The sequence below is a fragment of the Gorilla gorilla genome, chromosome 1 (genome assembly GCF_029281585.2).
Source record: "Gorilla gorilla gorilla isolate KB3781 chromosome 1, NHGRI_mGorGor1-v2.1_pri, whole genome shotgun sequence".
Taxonomy (NCBI): Eukaryota; Metazoa; Chordata; class Mammalia; order Primates; family Hominidae; genus Gorilla; species Gorilla gorilla.
Genome location: NC_073224.2, coordinates 180368677 through 180391271, shown reverse-complemented (window position 1 = coordinate 180391271; position 22595 = coordinate 180368677). Strand labels below are relative to the sequence as shown.

Genomic DNA, 22595 nt, shown 5'->3' with positions numbered 1-22595 from the left:
AACTTAAACTATAGTAATAATAAAATAAGAAAAAATAAAAATAAAAAAATAAAAGAGAAATGCATTTGAGGCAAAGCCTCTTTTCCTCTATGTAGAACTGATGATGGGGTAAAATAGAAGAAACCACACATATACACCCTGAAGCTGATCTAGAGCCCAGTAGCTCCAGAGAGCTAGGGAAGGCCCTGCTCTGTGTGGGACATTTATGTGGCCTGTGACCACAAGAACCATCGGCAGCAGAACAGATGATGAGCATTTGTTGAGTGAATCAAAACAGAAATGAACCACTGTGCAGGTTCAGCTGGGTTCCCCTGAATGCATCCTTGAGAGGGTCCTCAGTGTGTTTGTGGACATCTAGTTACAAGGCAATCAACATATAAATAGGGATCATCTTCCCATCGCCTTCAAGAAAAACAGAATTCTATTTCTGCATGTCATGAAGGGTTCTTTAGGATCTGACACATACCTGCCCTTCCACTCGGAGGTCTGACATTTTATTTTCACATCTGCTCCGTGGCTGCCTGTCTTTGGGCAAGTTACATAACCCTGCTAATCCTCAGTTCCCTCATCTTTAAAATGGGGATAAAGATACCTATCTCACAGGCTTGTGATAATTATAAAATGAGAAAGTGCAAATAAAGCCACTGTCTTTTCATCACACATATGCCAATCCAGCGTTTGTGATTTTTAAAAATTCTTACTATATAGTTTACCTTTCAGCCAAACCATGCCTTCTTCAAGCTGATATTATACCAAGAACTTTTATCTTTGTTGAGGTGCTTATCAGAATATCTTGCCATTCTTGCATTAACTGTTAGATATCCCAACTGCATGGGAAACAAGGACAAGGACAGTATCTTTTTCATCTCTCTTTTTCACAGGACCTGACACATAGAAGGTGCTCAGCTGAATGTTTGCCGAAGGGTCATGTGAAGTGTCTCTGTTCTGGAGAATCTTGATTCCCAAGAGCCCCAGATACTTTCTGGCCCCTACTCTCCAATCCCATATTAGGCAGCTACTCTGTGTCAGAAACTAAGCCAGGGGCTCTGCACAAAAGGCTGTAGTTCATAGCTCTGCAACCCTGGGGGGCAGCTATTATATAAACTCCTTACAACAATTAACACAAATCCCTCAAGTGTAAACATCTGATGTCTCTTTACCTTCAACCCACTAGGGACACAAATTGAGAACCCAGCAACCCTCATCTAGCATGGAAAACTTAAGACCTGGATTTCTTCCACCTGCACCTGCTGCGTTTGTAGCCATCCCCTCCCCTCTACCAGCACCTTTGTTGTTTGTGTCTTACCAGGATTAACCATACTAGTCTGGACTCTGAACTCAGAAACATGTAGATTAAACATTTCCTAACTTAAAACAATAGAGTGCAGAAAGTTAAATAATTAGCTCTCACATGTTGATTATTTACTATGTGAAGGCAGTATGTAGGGTTTGTCTAACTTTGCCTCTAATTTTCCCAAATATCCTGAAAGGTGAATAGTCTTGTCTGTCTTTTACATGGGAAGAAGCCAAGATTCAAGAGGGCCTCATAACTTGCTGCATGGATCTGTGATTCCTGACCTGGGTACACCCCAACACTGCTTCTTCTTGGCACCAGGCACCCAAGGAATCAGTTCCACTAGCCCCCACGCCTCAGCAACCAGTACTAGGCATGGAGGGGTGCTTCCTCCCACCAAGGCTGAGTGCTCAGTCACACCCTATGAGAGCAAGCCAATGAAATGGAAAAATAGCTCTTACTCCTGACTCTGACATCTGCCCTGCAGGTGAGAGCCAAATTCTCAAATTGCCAGGCCAATGGCAAATAAGCCCACACCATGCACAGAGGGTATCAACACACAGAGGGTTCTGCCGGAATTCACACATCCTGGAAGCCAGGCTGACCCTGGTAGACAGTTTCATTTTATCTTGTCTCAGCCACATGATGAGTGGAGAGAGAGAAGGAAGGTGCACAGATCTCCAGAAATGGGGTTTGGGTTCACTCTTGAGAATACCCCTGGGCAGTACTCTGACCCTTGGGCCCCTCTCTGTAAACACACAAGAACAGCTAAAATGTCTGGAAAGGGGAAGGGCTGGTTCCACTGATGCCCCTGCATTCATTGAGTTTCCTGCTTCCCAAGTAGCTGAGAGGCAGTTGGATATAAAAGGAACAGGCTTTGGAGTCAGACCCAGATCAAATTCCCATTCTGCTACTTGGTACCTGTAGGACAATGAGCAAGGCTTTGACCTTCTGTGAGCCATGGTTTATCTGTAAACTAAAGGAAATGGTAGATTATCATGAAAATTATAGATAAGAATATGAAACAGCACATAGTAGCTGCTTGGCAAATGTTAGTTTCCTTCCCTCCCTTTTCCCCCACTGCATTCATTTGTAATGCCTTTTAAAAAAAAAAATGATAGTAAGAGCAATTATAATTGGCACAGGTTGCTTTATGAGCTAAATATGTTACAGATCAATAATACACAATCTCTGGCCGGGCGCGGTGGCTCATGCCTGTAATCCCAGCACTTTAGGAGGCCAAGGTGGGCAGATCACAAGGTCAGGAGTTCGAGACCAGCCTAGCCAATATGGCGAAACCCCATCTCTACTGAAAATACAAAAAAATTAGCCGGGCTTGGTGGTGAGCAACTGCAGTCCCAGCTACTCAAGAGACTGAGGCAGAGGAATCCTTTGAACCCAGGAGGCAGAAGTTGCAGTGAGCCGAGATCACGCCATTGCACTCCAGCCTGGGTGACAGAGTGAGACTCCATCTCAAAAAAATAATAATAAAAAATAAATAAAAACCACAATCTCTATTTAAGCCACTCTCACAGGACTGACTGTACCCTATATCATGTCATATATTTGACAGACAGTTGCTTTTCTTCCTTTTATTCTTCTAAGGAAGTCCAGATGGGTCCCAGATACATGTGCATACCCTAGATAGCCTATTCCAAGGGTTAAAATCAGGCCTGCTTCACATCGAAGGCATTTTGTTATGATCTGTTCATAACAAAAGCTGCCTCCTGGCTGTTGCCTACAGCTGAATACTGTTACTCTGAAGCCATCATTTCATTTGTTTCTGATTGTTCTGCAGTGTTTACATACCTTACATATTAGCGTGATCTTTTATAGAGTACAGGCAGAGGTTAAGCCCTCCCGGATCCACTTTCCCTCTGAGGGCTCTTTCTTCTTTTTTACGATCCCTTGCCTCTGTGTTACAAACCATTTCTCTTTTATAGAAATTCATTTAAATAGAAAAACAATTTTTAAGTGTTTTCTTTTTTTTTTTTTTAACATGAGGCTCACTTAACATTTTTAGAAAATGTTGAATATGGAGAAGAGGGAAAAGATACCACCAAAATGTGTGATTTTTTTTTTCTTTTTTCCTGACATAGGAAAATCCCATTACCTCTCTTGAATTTACCAAGGTACATATTCCATTTAGGGCATAGAAGGACCTAGGCTGCCTCCAGACCTAATGTGGAAGAAGGTGCTGTCTGCCGGCTATTTCCTTGCTTCTCCTTATTTCAATCTTTTTTTTTCTCCAAAAAAAAAAAAAAGTGTCTTAGGAAGGATATGGACTTGTGAGTCAGATTTGGGTCTAAGTTTTGGTTCTGCCCTATGTGTAATCCCAGAAAGGAACTTGAGTTGATTTTCTGAAGCTCAGTTTCCTTTTCCATTAAAACTGGGAGTGACTCAGGCTTGCCTAGTATCTTAGCTGGAAGAATGTGTGTGAAACTGGCCCACCTTTCACAGATAGATCACCCTGCTGATTGCAGTGGCTTCCAGGCACCCAGGCCTGGGAAGGATTCACAGGCCTAGTCCAGACCTGGCAGGAAAGAGGCTATGAGCAGTTCTGCCTGCCGCAGATGTGCTGGCACATGTACCGCCGTGTGCTGCCCCAGGTAACATATCAGGCGGCTAGGGAATGTAGGCTTTCAGACCCTCTCTCTTCAGTTCTCTTCTGCTGACTTCCTCCCATCCAGCCATCATACTTTCTTAATCCTCTCATCAATCCCCTTTGTTATAGAGAAGATGGAAGGGTTAAATTCCTTCACCCTCATCACTTCCACTGATATTTGATAAACACCTCTCAGTTCATAATACTTTTGCACTCAAGCAGGGGAGCTACCCAGGTGTCTATGGAAAGTTTTGAATTCTTTTTGCCTATTCAGTTTAGTCTTCTCATTTTCTATCTGGCCAAAAATGGAGAAAGTGTTTTGAAGGTCAGGATTCTTCAGGTCTAGACTTGTAGGGATGTATCCTGAATTCCTCTGAGCTAAGCCTGAGAAGCACGAGTGGGTTCTATTGGGAAACACTTCCAAAAGGCAATGATTGATGCTTATGCACAGAAATTCTGACTTTTAGTAAAAGATGCTTGGATATAAATCAAGCAGGGCTCTCCTTGCCTTTATACAATATGCAGTAAACAGGGTAAATCCTCAATTTTACTTATGCCCACTGACAGATCTTACAAGTAGAAATTAACCCATCTGAGTGAGCGTGTTGATTCTTTCTCCCTCTTCTCTAGAGCCAGTATAACCTTTGTACCCTACTTCAGAATTCTAATCAAGATAGTGTCAAGTCTTTTAAAAAAATTAAACCCCCACATGAGCTCCAATCCATAAATAAGAAACTCACCCTGGCTTGTATGGAGGTGATGATATTAACACAGGCTACATTTCTCTGGGTCACTGAATGTACCCGGCACTGTACCAAGGCCAGTAATAGACTGTGCCACATTTAATCTTTACAGATCTGTAAGAGAGGTCTTATTTGTCCCATTTTTCAGATGAACACCCCAAAGACCAAGGTCACACAGCAGAGACTCTCGGCTGGAGACTGCCCTCAGGCATCCTTTTAACGGAACTCTAAAGTCTGCAGGAGGGAGCCATTTTTCCTACCAGCCAGTTTAGAATCAAAAAAGAGCATTGGTTTTGCCCTATTAGAGAACTAATTCATAATTAGTACTATGCTCACTCCTGGAGGATCTGACAGAAATAGAAGGTATGGTTCTGACTCAGGATCCACCTCACTACGTGATGTCAGAGCAACAGAGCTAAGACTGCAACTGATGAGTATTGTGCAGATGGAGCACGCTACCTCCTCGTTAGCTCTCTCCCCTGCACCCACTCTGCCCCACCCACTCCTCCTCCCTTGCGTGATCCATAGAATAGACCAATATGTGTTTACCCACCACAGATTGTTTGGATTGTGAAAAATGCATGATATAATTTTGTATCTTTGAAGGCACACAGCTCTCAGAGCTTTCAAAGCTGAAAACCAGTCTGGGCTCACTGGAGCCAGTTAGGCATTTGTATATAGAAGGCCAAGTGTGGCTTCTTGTCTACAGGAGAGAGAAAATGTGGAGGAACTTTTGGAAGCCTTCAGAGTTTTTTGGCTATTCTCTCTCTCTTGCAAAGCAATCTGGGTGCATTAACTATAAATGAATGAGAAACATATGGATTAAATTTTATCTGTGATCACATATGAGTTTCAAGAATGATAAAGAATAAGGAATTCAGTGTTTAAGGAGTCCAAAATACTTTGCAAGTAATTCAGGACATTGCAGGCAACATTTGGCTGCCTCCCTCTATCCAAATTTGAGGACTGTTTGGTAGGGTGACAGACCTGCTCAGTGCTCTCCCCACCCACTCAGACTGCTAAGCCTCAGGAGATACCTGTGGATAGGTTTTGTATGTATCTTGTTTTGCTGAGACTGAAATAAAGAGATTGGGTTTCTAGGAAAGGCAAACTCTATGAGAACACTCTTAACCATTTTGAAACCCCCAAATAGAGGAGAGGAAAATTTGGTAAGCCCGATCTTTATTAACCATGTCTTGCTTACAGATAATATTAGATGTGTTTTATATCCTATTATTGCCCTTAATGTTAGTGTCATTGTCCTGTTAATGATAATGGTAGCCATGTCCTGCATTTGTGTAGTGATTTAATTTACAAACAAGTACACATTACCTGTTAATACACATTACAGATGTATTTGTAGAGATATACACTTACAACATATGCAGAGTGTGTTATGACAAGCTACAATACAGGAATTACAGAGTTAAGTGAAGATGCACGCAGGAGTACCTAACCCAGCATTGTAGTAGAAGTCAGGGTTTACGGAAGGCTTTTCAGAGGAGATAACATTGAGTTCAGTCCTACACATGTTCGTTTGTTTGTTTGTTTTTGAGACGGAGTCTCACCCTGTCGCCCAGGATAGAGTGCAGTGGCACGATCTTGGCTTACTGTAACCTCCACCTCCTGGGTTCAAGTGATTCTCTTGCTTCAGCCTCCCAAGTAGTTGGTACTACAGGCACGTGCCACCACACCTAGCTAATTTTTGTATTTTTAGTAGAGCCAGGGTTTCACCATGTCGGCCAGGCTGGTCTCGGAACTCCTGACCTCCAGTGATCTGCTGGCCTTAGCCTCCCAAAGTGCTGGGTTATGCATGTTCTTAAAAGAATATGAATAAGTGGCTGGGTGCAGTGGCTCATGCCTGTAATCCAAGCACTTTGGGAGGCCGAGACGGGCGGATCACTTGAGGTCAGGAATTCAAGACCACCTGGCCAACACTGGTGAAACCCATCTCTACTAAAAATATAAACATTAGCTGGGCGTGGTGGCATGTGCCTGTAATCCCAGCTACTTGGGAGGCTGAGGCAGGAGAATCACTTGAACCCAGGAGGCAGAGGTTGCAGTGAGCTGAGATTGTGCCACTTCACTTCAGCTGGGGGACAGAGCAAGACTCAAAAAAAAAAAAAAGGAATATGTATAAGTTAGCCAGGGGAAGGCGAGAGGGAGTGCCCTTTAATCAGTGAGAGAAGAATTTATGAACACTAAGAGTTGAGAAAGAAAACGGCACAAGGGGAATTTCAGGTTCACTTAAGTCTGGGGCCTAGCTTGTGATGGGCTTGGTGCAATAAAAAATGATGGGGGCAGAGGATTGGGAACTGATAACATAGGGGATTTCAGGACACAAAAAGGTAAAAGCTAGATCAGACAGTCTCATATGTTGTGGCAAGCTGCTCAAGGACTTTAGTAAGGAGAATGATGGAATTAAATTTGTGCATTAGAAAGATCATTGTGGTGGAGGTATGAAAGATTCTGAGTGAGGCTTAAGAGAGTACAGGATGGAGGACACTATTTGGGTCAGGGAAACGAGTTTAATCCAGTTTCATCACCCTTGTGATAATCCAAGCAAGAAATGATGAAGGGCTGGACTAACGTAGTGGCAATAGTTGGAAACAGGAAGACTTGTGTTTGAAAAATATTTGACAGAGCACCGTGACCTACTGTGGAGCAGATGAGAGCGATGAATGATCAGGAAGTCAAGAATGGTATCCTGAGACAGAGATACTTCCGACATGTCAAAAATATAACCTGCCATCCTTCATCCCAGAGCTACAGAACAAGACATGTAGATTAGCCATCCAGGTCAAAGGTTCCATGTGGAGCTCAGGAGCAAGGCCTGAGTGTGGGATAAAAATTGTCATTGCACACATAGGACTGGATGAGCTGACCCTAAGAGATGTAGGGAGTGAGATGAACATAGGAGAGAATCCAGGAGGGAAGAGAAAGAAGAGCCTACCAAAGAGACGAAGCTAATAATGAGTAGAGGCTGGACCTGCACCCAGCTCTTTGGACACGAAACTTTTCCACTGTCCCAGAAAGTTGCAGAATTAAGCCATCTGTGGCTTAACATGCCTTGAGAGCATACTGTGTCCTAGGATCTTTATACACATTACCCCATCTAGGACTTAGACACAGCTCTGTGGTTAATGAGACGATCCCCATCGACAGATAAGGAAACTGAGTCTCAGGTCAGCAAATGACCTAACCAGAATTATCCAAGTTTGTCAGACTCCTAAGTCTGTGCTCATGTTACTAAACCATGTTTCTGCCTTTAAGATAAGATATGGCTCCTCACTATTTCCTGGGAGAGGCAGACATTAACAGCTATTTACAATTCAATCTGAGAAATGTAGAAATAAAGGTGAATGCTGAGAGCCCCCATTCATAAACAAAATTCTCTATGCTTTTTTTTTTTTTTTGTACCATGTGGTGATCTAGGAGTTGGCTGGAGTGTGTATAAATGGTTTTTCTCTAGTAAGACGATAGCACAGTCCATTTGGAGGGTGAGATGAGCCACCACGGAAATACCCGGTCCCACACATGCCTGTGGCTACCCTCTAAAATTCCCAACCTGGCTGGAGGCACTCAAAACAAAACCTCCTGTTCCCTCCCAGGACGACTGGCGCCTGGAGCCTGCCTTTTGCCCCTGCCAGAGGCTTAGGCCAGCCTCGGAGTGATGGCGTTGCAGGGAGGCAGAACAAACGGAGCTGGAGCAGCTCCCCGCTCTGAGCCCAGTCATCTCTCCCAGAAGAGGTGTGAGCAGGCTTCTGGGCTTTGTCACCACAGGGAAACTCGGCTGACGGGCACATTGCCTTAGATGAAACTAAGCCAATGGCATGCACTCATGGAGACAGCTTGGGCATAGACAAAAAGAGAGGCAGGAGCACATGGAAAGAGGCTTCTAATCCCAGCTCCATCATTTCTGATCTTTATGATCCTGGGCAATTTGCTTACCCTCTTCGTGCCTGTGTCTTCAGCTATAATATGGACTGACTGTGTTTGACTCTATAGGCTGTCAGGGTAACTCTAAGTCTGAATGCAAATGTACACCTACAAGTCACTTGATATCTGAGTTATGCCCCAGCCCATACTGAATTCCAAGTCCCCCTAGATTGTAAACTTCAGGAGGACGGAGACTACATCACTTATTGGCTCTGATGTCTGTCTTTCTATATCTTTTCATGTTTAAAACAGTAGTTTGAACTCAGTGTGTATCCAATAATATTTACTGAATACTTACTTAATCAGCTAATGTAAGATGTTTTAGATAGTAGCCATTAAATACAACTCATGAAGTTGACAGAAAAACCCACAATAATCTTGGCCACAGGTTATGGAGCAAAGCAAGTACTAGGGGTACTACCAACAGAGCAAAGTAAGTACTTCAAGAAGCCCAAGGAGTTAGCCCAAGACAATCCCATGAAGCCCAGGCCATGTGAGGGCAGAGTCTGTGTTGAAATAGCTAGCTGAAGAGTTCTGATTGACCAGCTGGGCTAGAACGACTCAGCTTCATGAAATCTTAGAAAACCTCAAAGACAAAAGAGGTATTAAATATTTCTAGTCCAATCAATTGATTTTATAGCTGAGGAGAGTTAGTTATAGAGAGGGAAATAAGTTGGTGGTTCATAATTTGGATCCTGAAAGCCCTCCTCTTCTATTTACTAGCTATTTGACTTCCTGCAGCTTCTGTTTCCTTATCTGTGAAGTAAATATAATAGGACCTCTCTCATTGGGTTGTCATGAGTGTTAAATGTGATAATATATGTGAAGAACCTAGAAGAGTCTGTAGCATATGATAAATGCAAATAACTCTTAGCAATGACTATTTTATTATTTCTACATGATTTAGAATTATAATTGTTAACTGATTTAAAGGCTCATTTCAATGGGTTTTTTTCCCAACCATAATTGTTTTAAAATTGGATTTTTGAGAATCAGTAGGATCGGTTGATGCAAAACTATACCCATCCTTCAAACCATGTGATCTTTTATTTAAAGTAAAATGCAGAACTTTATATGGGGTCCCCTGAAATCAAAATGTGTTTACAGCTTCGTGACTCTGAGCCTTGTCTACATGGCTGTTTCTGCCTGGGCTGCCCTTCCTCTCTGCCCAAGCAAGTATGTCCTCCTCGTTCAAAGCCTTGCTTCAAGGTGGCCACCTCTGTGAAATGCTCACTCTTTTCCCAGGCAGTGAGTTATTCCTTACTTTGGGCTCGTACTGCACTTTTCTCTTACCTTTTTGTAGCACTTGCCATGTTTTGTTGTTATTTTTTTATTTCTACCTGGCTGCCCTGTCAGATTAGGAACTCCCTGAGGAAAGGGACCATGCCACTTTATTATTATTAGTAGTAGTAGTAGTAGTAATAGTAATAGTAATATTTTGCCTTATTGTTATAGCTTTATTGAGCTCAGTGTCTGACATACAATATGCAACCAAAGTTTTTATTATTGTTTTTGAAGTTTTTACAATGATATTTATATCACACACAAAGAGTACACCAAATGTCTAAGTACAGTTTAAACAAAATACTGAACACCAGTATTCCCACCACTAAACCTGTGAAAGAGAATATTGCCAATACCTTTTAAGTGTAAGTTTTTAACTGTGTAAGTAAATAAATGTTACCTGTTTTCTTAATTTTGCTTAGTGTTTTAGCTTTTTGAGGTAATTTTGAATCTTGATTTGAACATGTCCCATAATAAGCTATTTTTCCAAGTGTTAGCATCTGAAAATATAAGCTTTTCTTCTATATCATCTTCTACTCCATTATTAAGCATACTGATTAAACCAAGACCAAGGACAAATCTAGAGACCCCCTTACATGGTTGTGATTACTGTTGCCTGTGGTTGTTCAGCCAGTCACCTGACTATTCCATGATACAAGTCTCATTTCAAGGAGAGCTAACGTTTATTTGGTGTTTAACATGTAATAAACCATTTATATGTGACAGCCTACTTAATCTTTACAAAAGTCCTCCAGCATTCATGCATTCCTCCCATTTTGGAGTTGAGGAAACTGAGGCTCAGAAAGGCTACCTTACGTAAGATCACCTAGCTGAGAACTGGGCAGAGTCAGGACTAGAATCACGATGGGCCTTTGTCCTGACCCATAGTTTATCTTCTATTGTTCACTGGTATATCAGGGAACACTTAATGGAAACTTTTTAGAAATGAAGATTCCCTAACCTGCTTGTCATCAAGGCCAGAAGGTTATGTTCAGTTTGAGTAAATCTGTGTTGGCTCTAATGGCCCTTGCTTTCTGCTCTTCAAAACAGATGAAAGACTCAAAGAAGTAATGGTAGCCTAAAATTAAGACTATAATTTGGCAGAGACAAATATAGAACCTGATGCCTGACTGCTTTCAGTTTTTGTAACACTGGGCATGTTATTTAACTCTCTGCCTCAGTCTACATATCTGTACAATAGGAATAATAACAGAATTTTTAAGTGATTTAATACCTGTAATATCCTTAGAATCAGGCCTTTACTAAGTACACAGTAAGTCTCAACTATTGTTGTTGCTGCCAACAGTGCCGTTATTACTGGGAAGGCTGTCCTGCATGGACACCTGTCATCAATGTAGTATGATGAGCTCCCCTTCTTTAGGGTCATGGAGCAGTCTCCAGGCCAAGACAGCCATCAGCATGGAAGGAGCTTTCACAAAAAGATTTTTAAATATTTACGTTAGTTGCAAAAGATAAAACAACACATAAGTACACAAGTGTGCATTCTTTCTCTCTCTCTCAAAACAAACTAGGAATTCCTAGATTCTTCTAAGAACACAGGGTTTGAGAGTGACTAGAAGTACTCTTTGTTTCCTTGCTTTACACAGGATGTCTGAGGAGAAGCATGTGCTATTCCAGATGAGTAGGCACAAACAGAGGTCAACTCAAAACTTTCTTCCTGGGCAGAGCCAAGCAAAACCATTCTCTGACATTTCTGAGCAGCAAAGCAGCAAAGCCACAATCTTCTAATGAAGTCTTGCTGCAGCTGATGCAGTAACATCCCCAAATTGTGGGACAGGGGATGGGGAGAAGGGAGGTGAAGTGTATCCTTCCTAAGCAATTTATGCATACAAGTAAAGGGCATTATCATAGAGTTTGAGGTCAACATCTGCCTCAGTTGAAATCCCATCGTGGTCATCCACGTACTAACCATAGACAACTTACACAACCTCTCGGGGACTAATCTGTCAAATGGGGCCAAGAGTTTTGGAGGCAAGGGGCTGCAGGACACAGAAAGAGATGACTTGGCTTTGGCTCTACCTGTGCAAACCCTGGGTCCTAAGTGGTAATGAATATGGACTGCCTCATTCATCTCAAAGAAGCTCTGGAACTTAGGAAAGCAATTTCTAGAACTGGCATGTGATAAAATTTTCACTGGGCAAAGAAAGGCAGAGTGGTGAAAATAAGTACCAGTTAGTATGCTCTCCTTGTGGCTGGAACATTCACCATAGCTCACTCCTGCATTCTTTCTCTCTCATACACACCACACTCACACTCACCCAGCTGAATAATTTCCATGCATGTTTTAAATCTTAATTCACGTACCATTTCCTTGGAGAAGCATTCCCTGTCACCTAGACTGAATTAGGTACCTCCCTTGTGTGCTCTTTTACTACCTTTTGGCTTTCCCTCATTTATTTCTCACAGTTGGTAATTACATATTTGTGTAATAATCTGATTAATATTTGTCTTAAGGTAGCCAGTTGTCCCAGTTTGGCTGAAACTGAGGGGTTTTCCGGAAGGCAAGACTTTCAGCGCTGAAACTGGGAAAGTCCTGGCCAAACCTGCGTAATTGTTCGCTCTGGTCTGCTTCCCTCTCAAGATCGGATGCTCTATGAGTACAGGCACTATGCTCTTGTTCACTATTTATCTCTGTGCCTGGCACAGACCTGCACTGGGAACTCAGGAAACATCTGTTAACCAGTAAAGAAGTGAATGTATATGTTAATGTAAGCTGAACTTACTTTTCTTATGAAAGCCTATCTTTTTTCTCCCTGAGATTATTCTATTTTGATATTAAAATATCCCTTTTGAAAAACTGTCCTTATTTGACAAAATTTAAAGTTGACAATGTTATGCTGTTTTTGTTTTTTGCCTTCCTTCCCCCACTTCCCATTTTGGGGTTGGAAATCCTACTGATTTGAGGAATCACTTGTTTAGTAAAGAGAGAACCGGGGTAGCTGAGGTCAAGACAAATAAGGTCTGTCCCCATGCTAAAATGCTACTAATCACTTCTGTATCCTCTGGGCCTAGCACATTACCAAGCACATAGTAAGGGCTGAGTAAATATTTGTGAAATATATAAATGAATAGATTTTCTGCCCAGCCTCAAGACCTGCTGGAATACAACTTGTATGCCTAACTCCCTTTTCTTCCCTACCCTCTAGCTAAACATTTCTGTGACCATAAATGTGACTTCAGCATTCCTTACTGCTGAATAGATGAGAAGCATGTACCACTGCAGATGAATGAACACATGGTCTATCCCCACCTGTTCTAGTTCATCTCTTTAAATGCTTTCCTTACTGTTGAAGGGACTGCTATGGTCTGTTAAAAAATAATAATAATAAAATAAAAAATTTTTAAAAAATGGCACTATCTTGATTACTGAGAGCACCTCTCTTACCCACATGGCTTTGTTCAAGCTCCTCCCTCTACTTGGAACACCTGTTTCACTTTAGCAAAATCCTACTAGTCTTTTCAAACTTAGCTTATGTCCCTTTCTCTAAGAAGCCACCTCTGTACCCTTCCACTTGTCAAAAGTAAAATGAGAACAAGTTAGGGAAAAATTTGAAAGTTTACTATCTTACAAAAAGTACCAATTGCCATCAGCAAGACTTCAAGTGGTAAGAAGCTCACCTTACGGCAGTTACAGTGCAGTTTATGAAGCATTAAGGAGAAAGTATTTTGACCTTTTTAGTCATTGGCTGTTATGTATTAACATTTTTTTTCAGGGGAAACAGGACTGTTTAAACTGATTTGTCTATAGTTGATTGATTTAATTTTCCTGAATCATGCTGACAAGGACCTAAAGCTTATGTTTTAATTTCATCAAATCATGCTGACAGGGAGATAAAGCTTATGTTTTATGCTTTGTTTATAATGAGAGCTAGCAATTCAGGGAAATCAGAATGACTTAAGTTTTACCACTTGACTCTGGGCAGTTGGCCTTGGGGTATATATCTAAATGGCGGCCTCTATCTTTGTATAATCTTTAGCACATTCCTCACCTCCTGTGCCCATCCACAATATTTTGTATTTTGTCTTTACCATCTCATGAACCACACTATATTCTATTTGTCTATTTATTTGTATAGCTCCTCCACTAGATGGGAGCTTCTTGAAAGTAAGAACTCTGATTCATCTTTGTGTCCCCAGCACCCAACAGGGGGACAGGATTGCTATTAGGTGCATATTTGTAAAAGGAAAGAAATCTATCAGTTATTATAGTCCCCCAAATGCTAAGTTACAGACAAATAGAAAACCTTAGTGACAAACAACAGTAGACATTTATTTTTGCTCACAAGTTTGTAGGTTGGCTAGGTGAGTCTGATGATCTGGGCTAGTCAATGCTGGTCACCTACAAATATTTGCTGATGTTACCTGGGTTCTTTCATGTATCTGGGACATCACCTGAGACAACTGAACAGACTCAGCTCTGTTGCACATCTCCTGTCACCCAGCAGCCTTGTAGGGCATGGTCTTGTGGCCAAGTTTGAGGAGCAAAAGACAGAACAGAAGCACACAGCCCTTTTGAGACCTAGGCTTGGAAAACTGGCCCAGTGTCACATCTGCCTCATTCTCTTGGCAAAACAAGTCACAAGACTGGCATAGATTGAAGGGGTAGGGAGATAGACCCACATCTCAATGTGAGGAGCTGCAAAGTCTCATTGCAAAGGGTGTTGACACAGGAAGGGTGGAGAATGGGGACCACTTTTGCAATCTCTGCCATAGTGAGGGAGCCAACAGGGAAACACCTTATCAGTTTCTTTCCAAAATGACCATTTTTATTACCTTAACATTTAAATGAATTTATCAGGAAAGTTTCTAAAAAAAGGAGCCATGGCCTTTCTTGGGAGAGAGTGACTTCGCTACCATAAAAGGCATTCAATAAGAAGCTGAATTCCATGGTCATAGAAATATTAGGAGGAGAACCCTTCCCCTACCCCTGAGAGTCAGTGTTTTCACATATTTTCCATCTTTCTTTCCAGATCAGCAAAGACCCGATTTTTGTACCAGGCATCTGGGGGCCTTATTTCTCAGCCATGGTACCTGGGTTCTGGCTGAATGAAGGTGGTCAGAGCGTTACTGGAAAATTGGTAAGTTGACACTTTCTCAATAGGGTCATGGATGTTTTTATGTCATTGATTAGTCCATTTTGTCACATGACCCATATACCCAATATCTGGAGGATTTGCAGACCCCTGAATCGGGGTGTACTTTCTCTTAGTGCACAGCCTAACGTGTCATACATGTGGAGCATATGTTGCTTAAGGAAGAAGTGTTACAGCAGGCAGTGATGACCAGCCCTTCTTCTCACCTGATCTTTCCTTACATCAATCCATTTTTCTCAGAGTGATGAGAGTGATATTCTACTTAGAGAAAACGACATGTTACTCCCCAGCCCAAATCCTTCAGTTTTCCCCATAGCCCCTTGAGACATGGCTCAGATAATATTCTGGCTACATTATACACTTCATGGTCTATCCCCTCCAGTCCCACACATGTGCCTGTAATTTACACTAGGTTGCTCTCCTCACAGCTTCTCCATGCCTCCTGTCATTGCACTTCTCTGTCCCTTTATACAGGCTTCTTTCCCTGCTTGGGGAGTTCTTTACCACCTCAATAATTTTACTTGTCCTTTAAGATCCAACTCCAGCTCTTAGCACACTCTGTTATTCTTATTGGTTACTAATCCCCTTTTCTAGAACACTCTGAGTTCCTTAAAGACAAGGGCCATGTGGGACACAGTGGCTCATGCCTACAATACCAGCACTTTGCGAGGCTGGGGCGGGCAGACCACCTGAGGTCTGAAGCTCAAGGACAGCCTGGCCAACATGGTGAAACCTCGTCTCTACTAAAAATACAAAAATTAGCTGGGCTTGATGGCGGGTGCCTGTAATCTCAGCTACTCAGATACTCTCCTAAGACAGGAGAATCACTTGAATCTGGGAGGCACAGATTACAGTGAACTGAGATCGCAACACTGCACTCCAGCCTGGGCGACAAGAGCGAAACTCCGTCTTAAAAAAAAACCCACAAAATAAAGACAAGTTCTCTTTGTATCCACCTCAGTGCCAGGTTCATAGAAGGTACTTAATACAAACTTGTTGAATTATTAAGGTTGTCCAATAGGGGAGACAGAAGATTCATAAAAGTGAGATGAGTGCTGTAACAGAAGTACACGGTACAGAGTTGGCACAAAGCTAGGTTAGGAAACTCTTTACAGGGGAGAAGGCATTGGTGCTGAGCCTTAAAAGATAAATAAGGACAAACCAGGTAAAGAAGGGTACAGATAGTCTACTTGGTAGGAAACTTGTATGGGAAGAAAGACATGGAAGTGAAAAATAACGGCTAATTTGAGGGTAATGGCAAATAGTCCAGAAGTTCAGCTGTGGCACAAACTATTCTTAGAAAAATGGCTTACGATAAAAGTTAGAGAGCAGGGCAGAGACCACATCCCTGTAAAACATGCTAAGGAATTGAACTTCGTCTAGCAGACCAAGGGGAACCAGTGAAAGGTTAGAAGAGTACGTGGACATGTTCATATCTCAGTTGTAAAAATCTCTGCTTAGAAGCCATGAGGGTAAAGGCCTGAGGACACATGGCCAGAGGCAGGGAGACTAGTTTTAGTAGGTTAGTCAACAGACAAAAAGCCACAAGGACTTGAATGAGGACAGTAATAATGATGACTGGGAATTTAGGTCAAGAGATTGGCAGGCTTCTGAGAGATCAAATGTGGAATACAGAGAAAGTTAGACCTAGGCTCGGTTACACACACTCACAGTTACTGTTAAATTGAAAATATCTGCTTATGTTATGATGTGATTTGCCTACCAACTCTTCTAAATGTTCAGCCAATTGGAAATGATCTTATTCAAAGCTGGATGTGCATGCAAATATCTGTGAGTTTACATTTCTTAGTATAATCCTATTTTATACATGACTGCCTCAAATTCTCTTTCAAAGTAAATGGAAGCATAGGTGGGTAGATGGATTCAAAGGGCATGTTCTGTGCGTTACTGTTGTGCCAGGCTACAGAAATGAATTAAATGAATTGGACCTCATCAGTCCCTGGTTTTAAGGAGCTCATACATGGATGGGGAATCGCTGAGTATGAAATAAATCATGTTTGATTGGTCTCGGTAACCAGTGCTAGAAAAGTTGAGAAGGAAGACATCATCTATGGCTACAGTACAGTAGAAATGCAGCCCACTTTATATTCTCCTATTTAAACTTGTGCTATGTACTTAGTCAACTTATTTTATTTTACTTTCAGTTCCAGGATACAAGTGCAGAACCTGCAGGTTTGTTACATAGGAATATGTGTGCCATGGTGGTTTCCTGCACCTGTCAACCTATCATCTATGTTTTAAGCCCTCCATGCATTAGCTATGTGTCCTAATGCTCTCCCTCCCCTTGCCCCTAACTCCCCAACTGGCCCCAGTATGTGTTGTCCCCCTCTCTGTGTTCATGTGTTCTCATTCTTCAACTCCCACTTATGAGTGAGAACATGCGGTGTTTGGTTTTCTGTTCCTGTGTTAGTTTGCTGAGGATGATGGCTTCCAGCTTCATCCATGTCCATGCAAAGAGATCTCATTCCTTTTTATGAAGGCATAGTATTCCATGGTGTATATGTGCCACAATTTCTTAATCCAGTCTATCACTGATGGGCATTTGGGTTGGTTCCATGTCTTTGCTATTGTAAATAGAGCTACAGAGTTCCAAGATAGCCGAATAGGAACAGCTCCAGTCTACAGCTCCCAGCATGAGTGATGCAGACGACCAGTGATTTCTGCATTTCCAGCTGAGGTACCGGGTTCATCTAACTGGGGCTTGTCCAACAGTGGGTGCAGGACAGTGGGTGCAGCCCACGGACCGTGAGCCGAAGCAGGGCGAGGCATTGCCTCACCTGGGAAGCACAAGGGGTCCAGGAATTCCCTTTCCTAGCCAAGGAAAGCTGTGACAGATGGCACCTGGAAAATTGGGTCACTCCCACACGGCTACTGCACTTTTCCAATGGTCTTAGCAAATGGCACACCAGGACATTATATCCTGCGCATGGCTCAGAGGGTCCCACACCCACAGATCCTTGCTCACTGCCAGCACAGCAGTCTCAGATCCAACTGCAAGGCAGCAGCGAGGCTGGGGTAGGGGTGCCCACCATTGCTGAGGCTTGAGTAGGTAAACAAAGTGGCCTGGAAGCTCTAACTGGGTGGAGCCCACCTCAGCTCAAGGAGACCTGCCTGCCTCTGTAGACTCCACCTCTGAGGGCGGGGCATACCTGAACAAAAGGCAGCAGAAACTTCTGTACACTTAAATGTCCCTGTCTGACAGCTTTGAAGAGAGCAGTGGTTCTCCCAGCACAGGGATTGAGATCCGAGAATGGACAAACTACCTCCTTAAGTGGGTCCCTGACCCTCACAGTAGCCTAACTGGGAGACATCTCCCAGTAGGGGCCGACTGACACCTCATACAACCAGGTGCCCCTCTGAAACAAAGCTTACAGAGGAAGGATCAGACAGTAACATTTCTGCAATATTTGCTGTTCTGCAGCCTCCACTGGTGATACTCAGGGTCTAGAGTGAAACTCCAGCAAACTCCAACAGACCTGCAGCTGAGAGTCCTGACTGTTAGAAGGAAAACTAACAAACAGAAAGGACAACCACACCGAAACCCCATCTGTACGTCACCATCATCAAAGACCAAAGGTAGATAAAACCACAAAGATGGGGAAAAAACAGAGCAGAAAAACTGAAAATTCTAAAAATCAGAGTGCCTCTCCTCCTCCAAAGGAACGCAGCTCCTCACCAGCAATGGAACAAAGCTGGACAGAGAATGACTTTGACGACTTGAGAGAAGAAGGCTTCAGACGATCAAACTGCGCCAAGCTAAAGGAGGAAGTTCGAACCCATGGCAAAGAAGTTTAAAACCTTGAAAAAAGATTAGTTGAATGTCTAACTAGAATAACCACTGCAGAAAAGTCCTTAAAGGACCTGATGGAGCTGAAAACCACGGCACGAGAACTACGTGACAAATGCACAAGCCTCAGTAGCCGATTTGATCAACTGGAAGAAAAGGTATCAGTGATGGAAGATCAAATGAATGAAATGAAGCTACAAGAGAAGTTTAGAGAAAAAAGAATAAAAAGAGACGAGCAAAGCCTCCAAGAAATATGGGACTATGTGAAAAGACCAAATCTACGTCTGATTAGTGTGCCTGAAAGTGACGGGGAGAATGGAACCAAGTGGGAAAACACTCTGCAGGATATTATCCAGAACTTCCCCAACCTAGCTAGGCAGACCAACATTCAGATTCAGGAAATACAGAGAATGCCACAAAGATACTCCTCGAGAAGAGCAGCTCCAAGACACATAATTATCAGATTCACCAAAGTTGAAATGAAGGAAAAAATGTTAAGGGCAGCCAGAGAAAAAGGTCGGGTTACCCACAAAAGGAAGCCCATCAGACTAACAGCTGATCTCTCGGCAGAAACTCTACAAGCCAGAAGAGAGTGGGGGCCAATATTCAACATTCTTAGAGAAAAGAATTTTCAACCCAGAATTTCATATCCAGCCAAACTAAGCTTCATAAGTGAAGGAGAAATAAAATACTTTACAGACAAGCAAATGCTGAGAGATTTTGTCACCACCAGGCCTGCCCTACAAGAGCTCCTGACGGAAGCACTAAACATGGAAAGGAACAACTGGTACCAGCCACTGCAAAAACGTGCTAAATTGTAAAGACCATCAAGGCTGGGAAGAAACTGCATCAACTAACAAGCAAAATAACCAGCTAACGTCATAATGACAGGATCAAATTCACACATAGCAATATTAACCTTAAATGTAAATGGGCTAAATGCTCCAATTGAAAGACACAGACTGGCAAATTGGATAAAGTGTCAAGACCCATCCATGTGCTGTATTTAGGAAACACATCTCACATGCAGAGACACACATAGTCTCAACATAAAGGGATGGAGGAAGATCTACCAAGCAAATGGAAAACAAAAAAAGGCAGGGGTTGCAATCCTAGTCTCTGATAAAACAGACTTTAAACCAACAAAGATCAAAAGAGACAAAGAAGGCCATTACATAATGGTAAAGGGGTCAATTCAACAAGAAGAGCTAACCATCCTAAATACATATGTACCCAATACAGGAGCACCCAGATTCATAAAGCAAGTCCTTAGAGACCTACAAAGAGACTTAGACTCCCACACAATAATAATGGGAGACTTTAACCACCCCACTGACAACATTAGACAGATCAATGAGACAGAAAGTTAACAAGGATATCCAGGAATAGAACTCAGCTCCGCACCAAGTGGACCTAATAGACATCTACAGAACTCTCCACCCCAAATCAACAGAATATACATTCTTCTCAGCAACACACCACACCTATTCCAAAATTGACCACATAGTTGGAAGTAAAGCCGTCCTCAGCAAATGTAAAACAACAGAAATTATAACAAACTGTCTCTCAGACCACAGTGCAATCAAAGTAGAACTCAGGATTCAGAAACTCACTCAAAACCACTCAACTACATGGCAACTGAACAACCTGCTCCTGAATGGCTACTGGGTACATAACAAAATGGAGGCAGAAATAAGGATGTTCTTTGAAACCAACGAGAACAAAGACACAACATACCAGAATCTCTGGGACACATTCAAAGCAGTGTGTAGAGGGAAATTTATAGCACTAAATGCCCACAAGAGAAAGCAGGAAAGGTCTAAAATTGACACCCTAACATCACAATTAAAAGAACTAGAGAAGCAAAAGCAAACACATTCAAAAGCTAGCAGAAGGCAAGAAATAACTAAAATCAGAGCAGAACTGAAGGAAATAGAGACACAAAAAACCCTTCAAAAAATCGATGAATCCAGAAGTTGTTTTTTTGAAAAGATCAACAAAATTGATAGACTGCTAGCAAGACTAATGAAGAAGAAAAGAGAGAAGAATCAAATAGACACAATAAAAAATGATAAAGGGGATATCACCACTGATCCCGTAGAAATACAAACTAACATCAGAGAATACTATAAACACCTCTATGCAAATAAACTAGAAAATCTAGAAGAAATGGATAAATTCCTGGACACATATACCCTCCCAAGACTAAACCAGGAAGAAGTTGAATCTCTGAATAGACCAATAACAGGCTCTGAAATTGAGGCAATAATTAATATCTTACCAACCAAAAAAAGTACAGGACCAGACGGATTCACAGCCGAATTCTACCAGAGGTACAAGGAGGAACTGGCACCATTCCTTCTGAAACTATTCCAATCAATAGGAAAAGAGGGAATCCTCCCTAACTCATTTTATGAGGCCAGCATCATCCTGATAGCAAAGCCTGGCAGAGACATAACTAAAAAAGAGAATTTTAAACCAATATCCCTGATGAACATTGATGCAAAAATCCTCAATAAAATACTGGCAAACCGAATCCAGCAGCACATCAAAAAGCTTATCCACCATGATCAAGTGGCCTTCATCCCTGGGATGCAAGGCTGGTTCAACATATGCAAATCAATAAACGTAATCCAGCATATAAACAGAACCAAAGACAAAAACCACATGATTATCTTAATAGATACAGAAAAGGCCTTTGACAAAATTCAACAACCCCTCATGCTAAAAACTCTCAATAAATTAGGTATTTATGGGACATATCTCAAAATAATAAGAGCTATTTATGACAGACCCACAGCCAATATCCTACTGAATGGGAAAAAACTGGAAGCATTCCCTTTGAAAACTGGCGCAAGACAGGGATGCCCTCTCTCACCACTGCTATTCAACATAGTGTTGGAAGTTCTGGTCAGGGTAATCAGGCAGGAGAACAAAATAAAGGGTATTCAATTAGGAAAAGAGGAAGTCAAATTGTCCCTGTTTGCAGATGACATGAATGTATATCTAGAAAACCCCATCGTCTCAGCCCAAAATCTCCTTAAGCTGATAAGCAATTTCAGCAAAGTCTCAGGATACAAAATCAATGTGCAAAAATCACAAGCATTCTTATACACCAATAACAGACAAAGAGAGAGCCAAATCATGAGTGAACTCCCATTCACAATTGCTTCAAAGAGAATAAAATACCTAGGAATCCAACTTACAAGGGATGTGAATGACCTCTTCAAGGAGAACTACAAACCACTGCTCAATGAAATAAAAGAGGACACAAACAAATGGAAGAACATTCCATGCTCATGGATAGGAAGAATCAATATCGTGAAAATGGCCATACTGCCCAAGGTAATTTATAGATTCAATGCCATCCCCATCAAGCTACCAATGACTTTCTTCACAGATTTGGAGAAAACTACTTTAAAGTTCATATGGAATCAAAAAAGAGCCCATGTTGCCAAGTTAATACTAAGCCAAAAGAACAAAGCTGGAGGCATCACTCTACCTGACTTCAAACTATACTACAAGGCTACAGCAACCAAAACAGCATGGTACTGGTATCAAAACGGAGATATAGACCAATGGAACAGAACAGAGACCTCAGAAATAATGCCACATATCTACAACTATCTGATTTTTGACAAATCTGACAAAAACAAGCAATGGGGAAAGGATTCCTTATTTAATAAATGGTGCTGGGAAAACTGGCTAGCCATATGGAGAAAGCTGAAACTGGATTCCTTCCTTACACCCTATACAAAAATTAATTCAAGATGGATTACAGACTTAAACGTTAGACCTAAAACCATAA

The 22595-nt window shown here is 41.9% G+C and overlaps 1 protein-coding gene across 14 annotated transcripts in view; it reads left to right on the top strand.

Moving 5' to 3' along the window:
• FGGY (FGGY carbohydrate kinase domain containing) overlaps window positions 1-22595 on the top strand; it is a 460818-nt gene that overhangs the window by 296701 nt on the left and 141522 nt on the right. For all 14 annotated transcript variants that reach the window (XR_008671153.2, XR_008671144.2, XR_008671185.2 and 11 more), the window contains one exon: window positions 14857-14964. Coding sequence is in view for 5 of the 14 variants with exons in the window: in XM_055360768.2 (XP_055216743.2) it covers window positions 14857-14964 (108 nt within the window). In the remaining 9 variants the exon portion in view is untranslated. The remainder of the gene's footprint in view (window positions 1-14856; window positions 14965-22595) is intronic.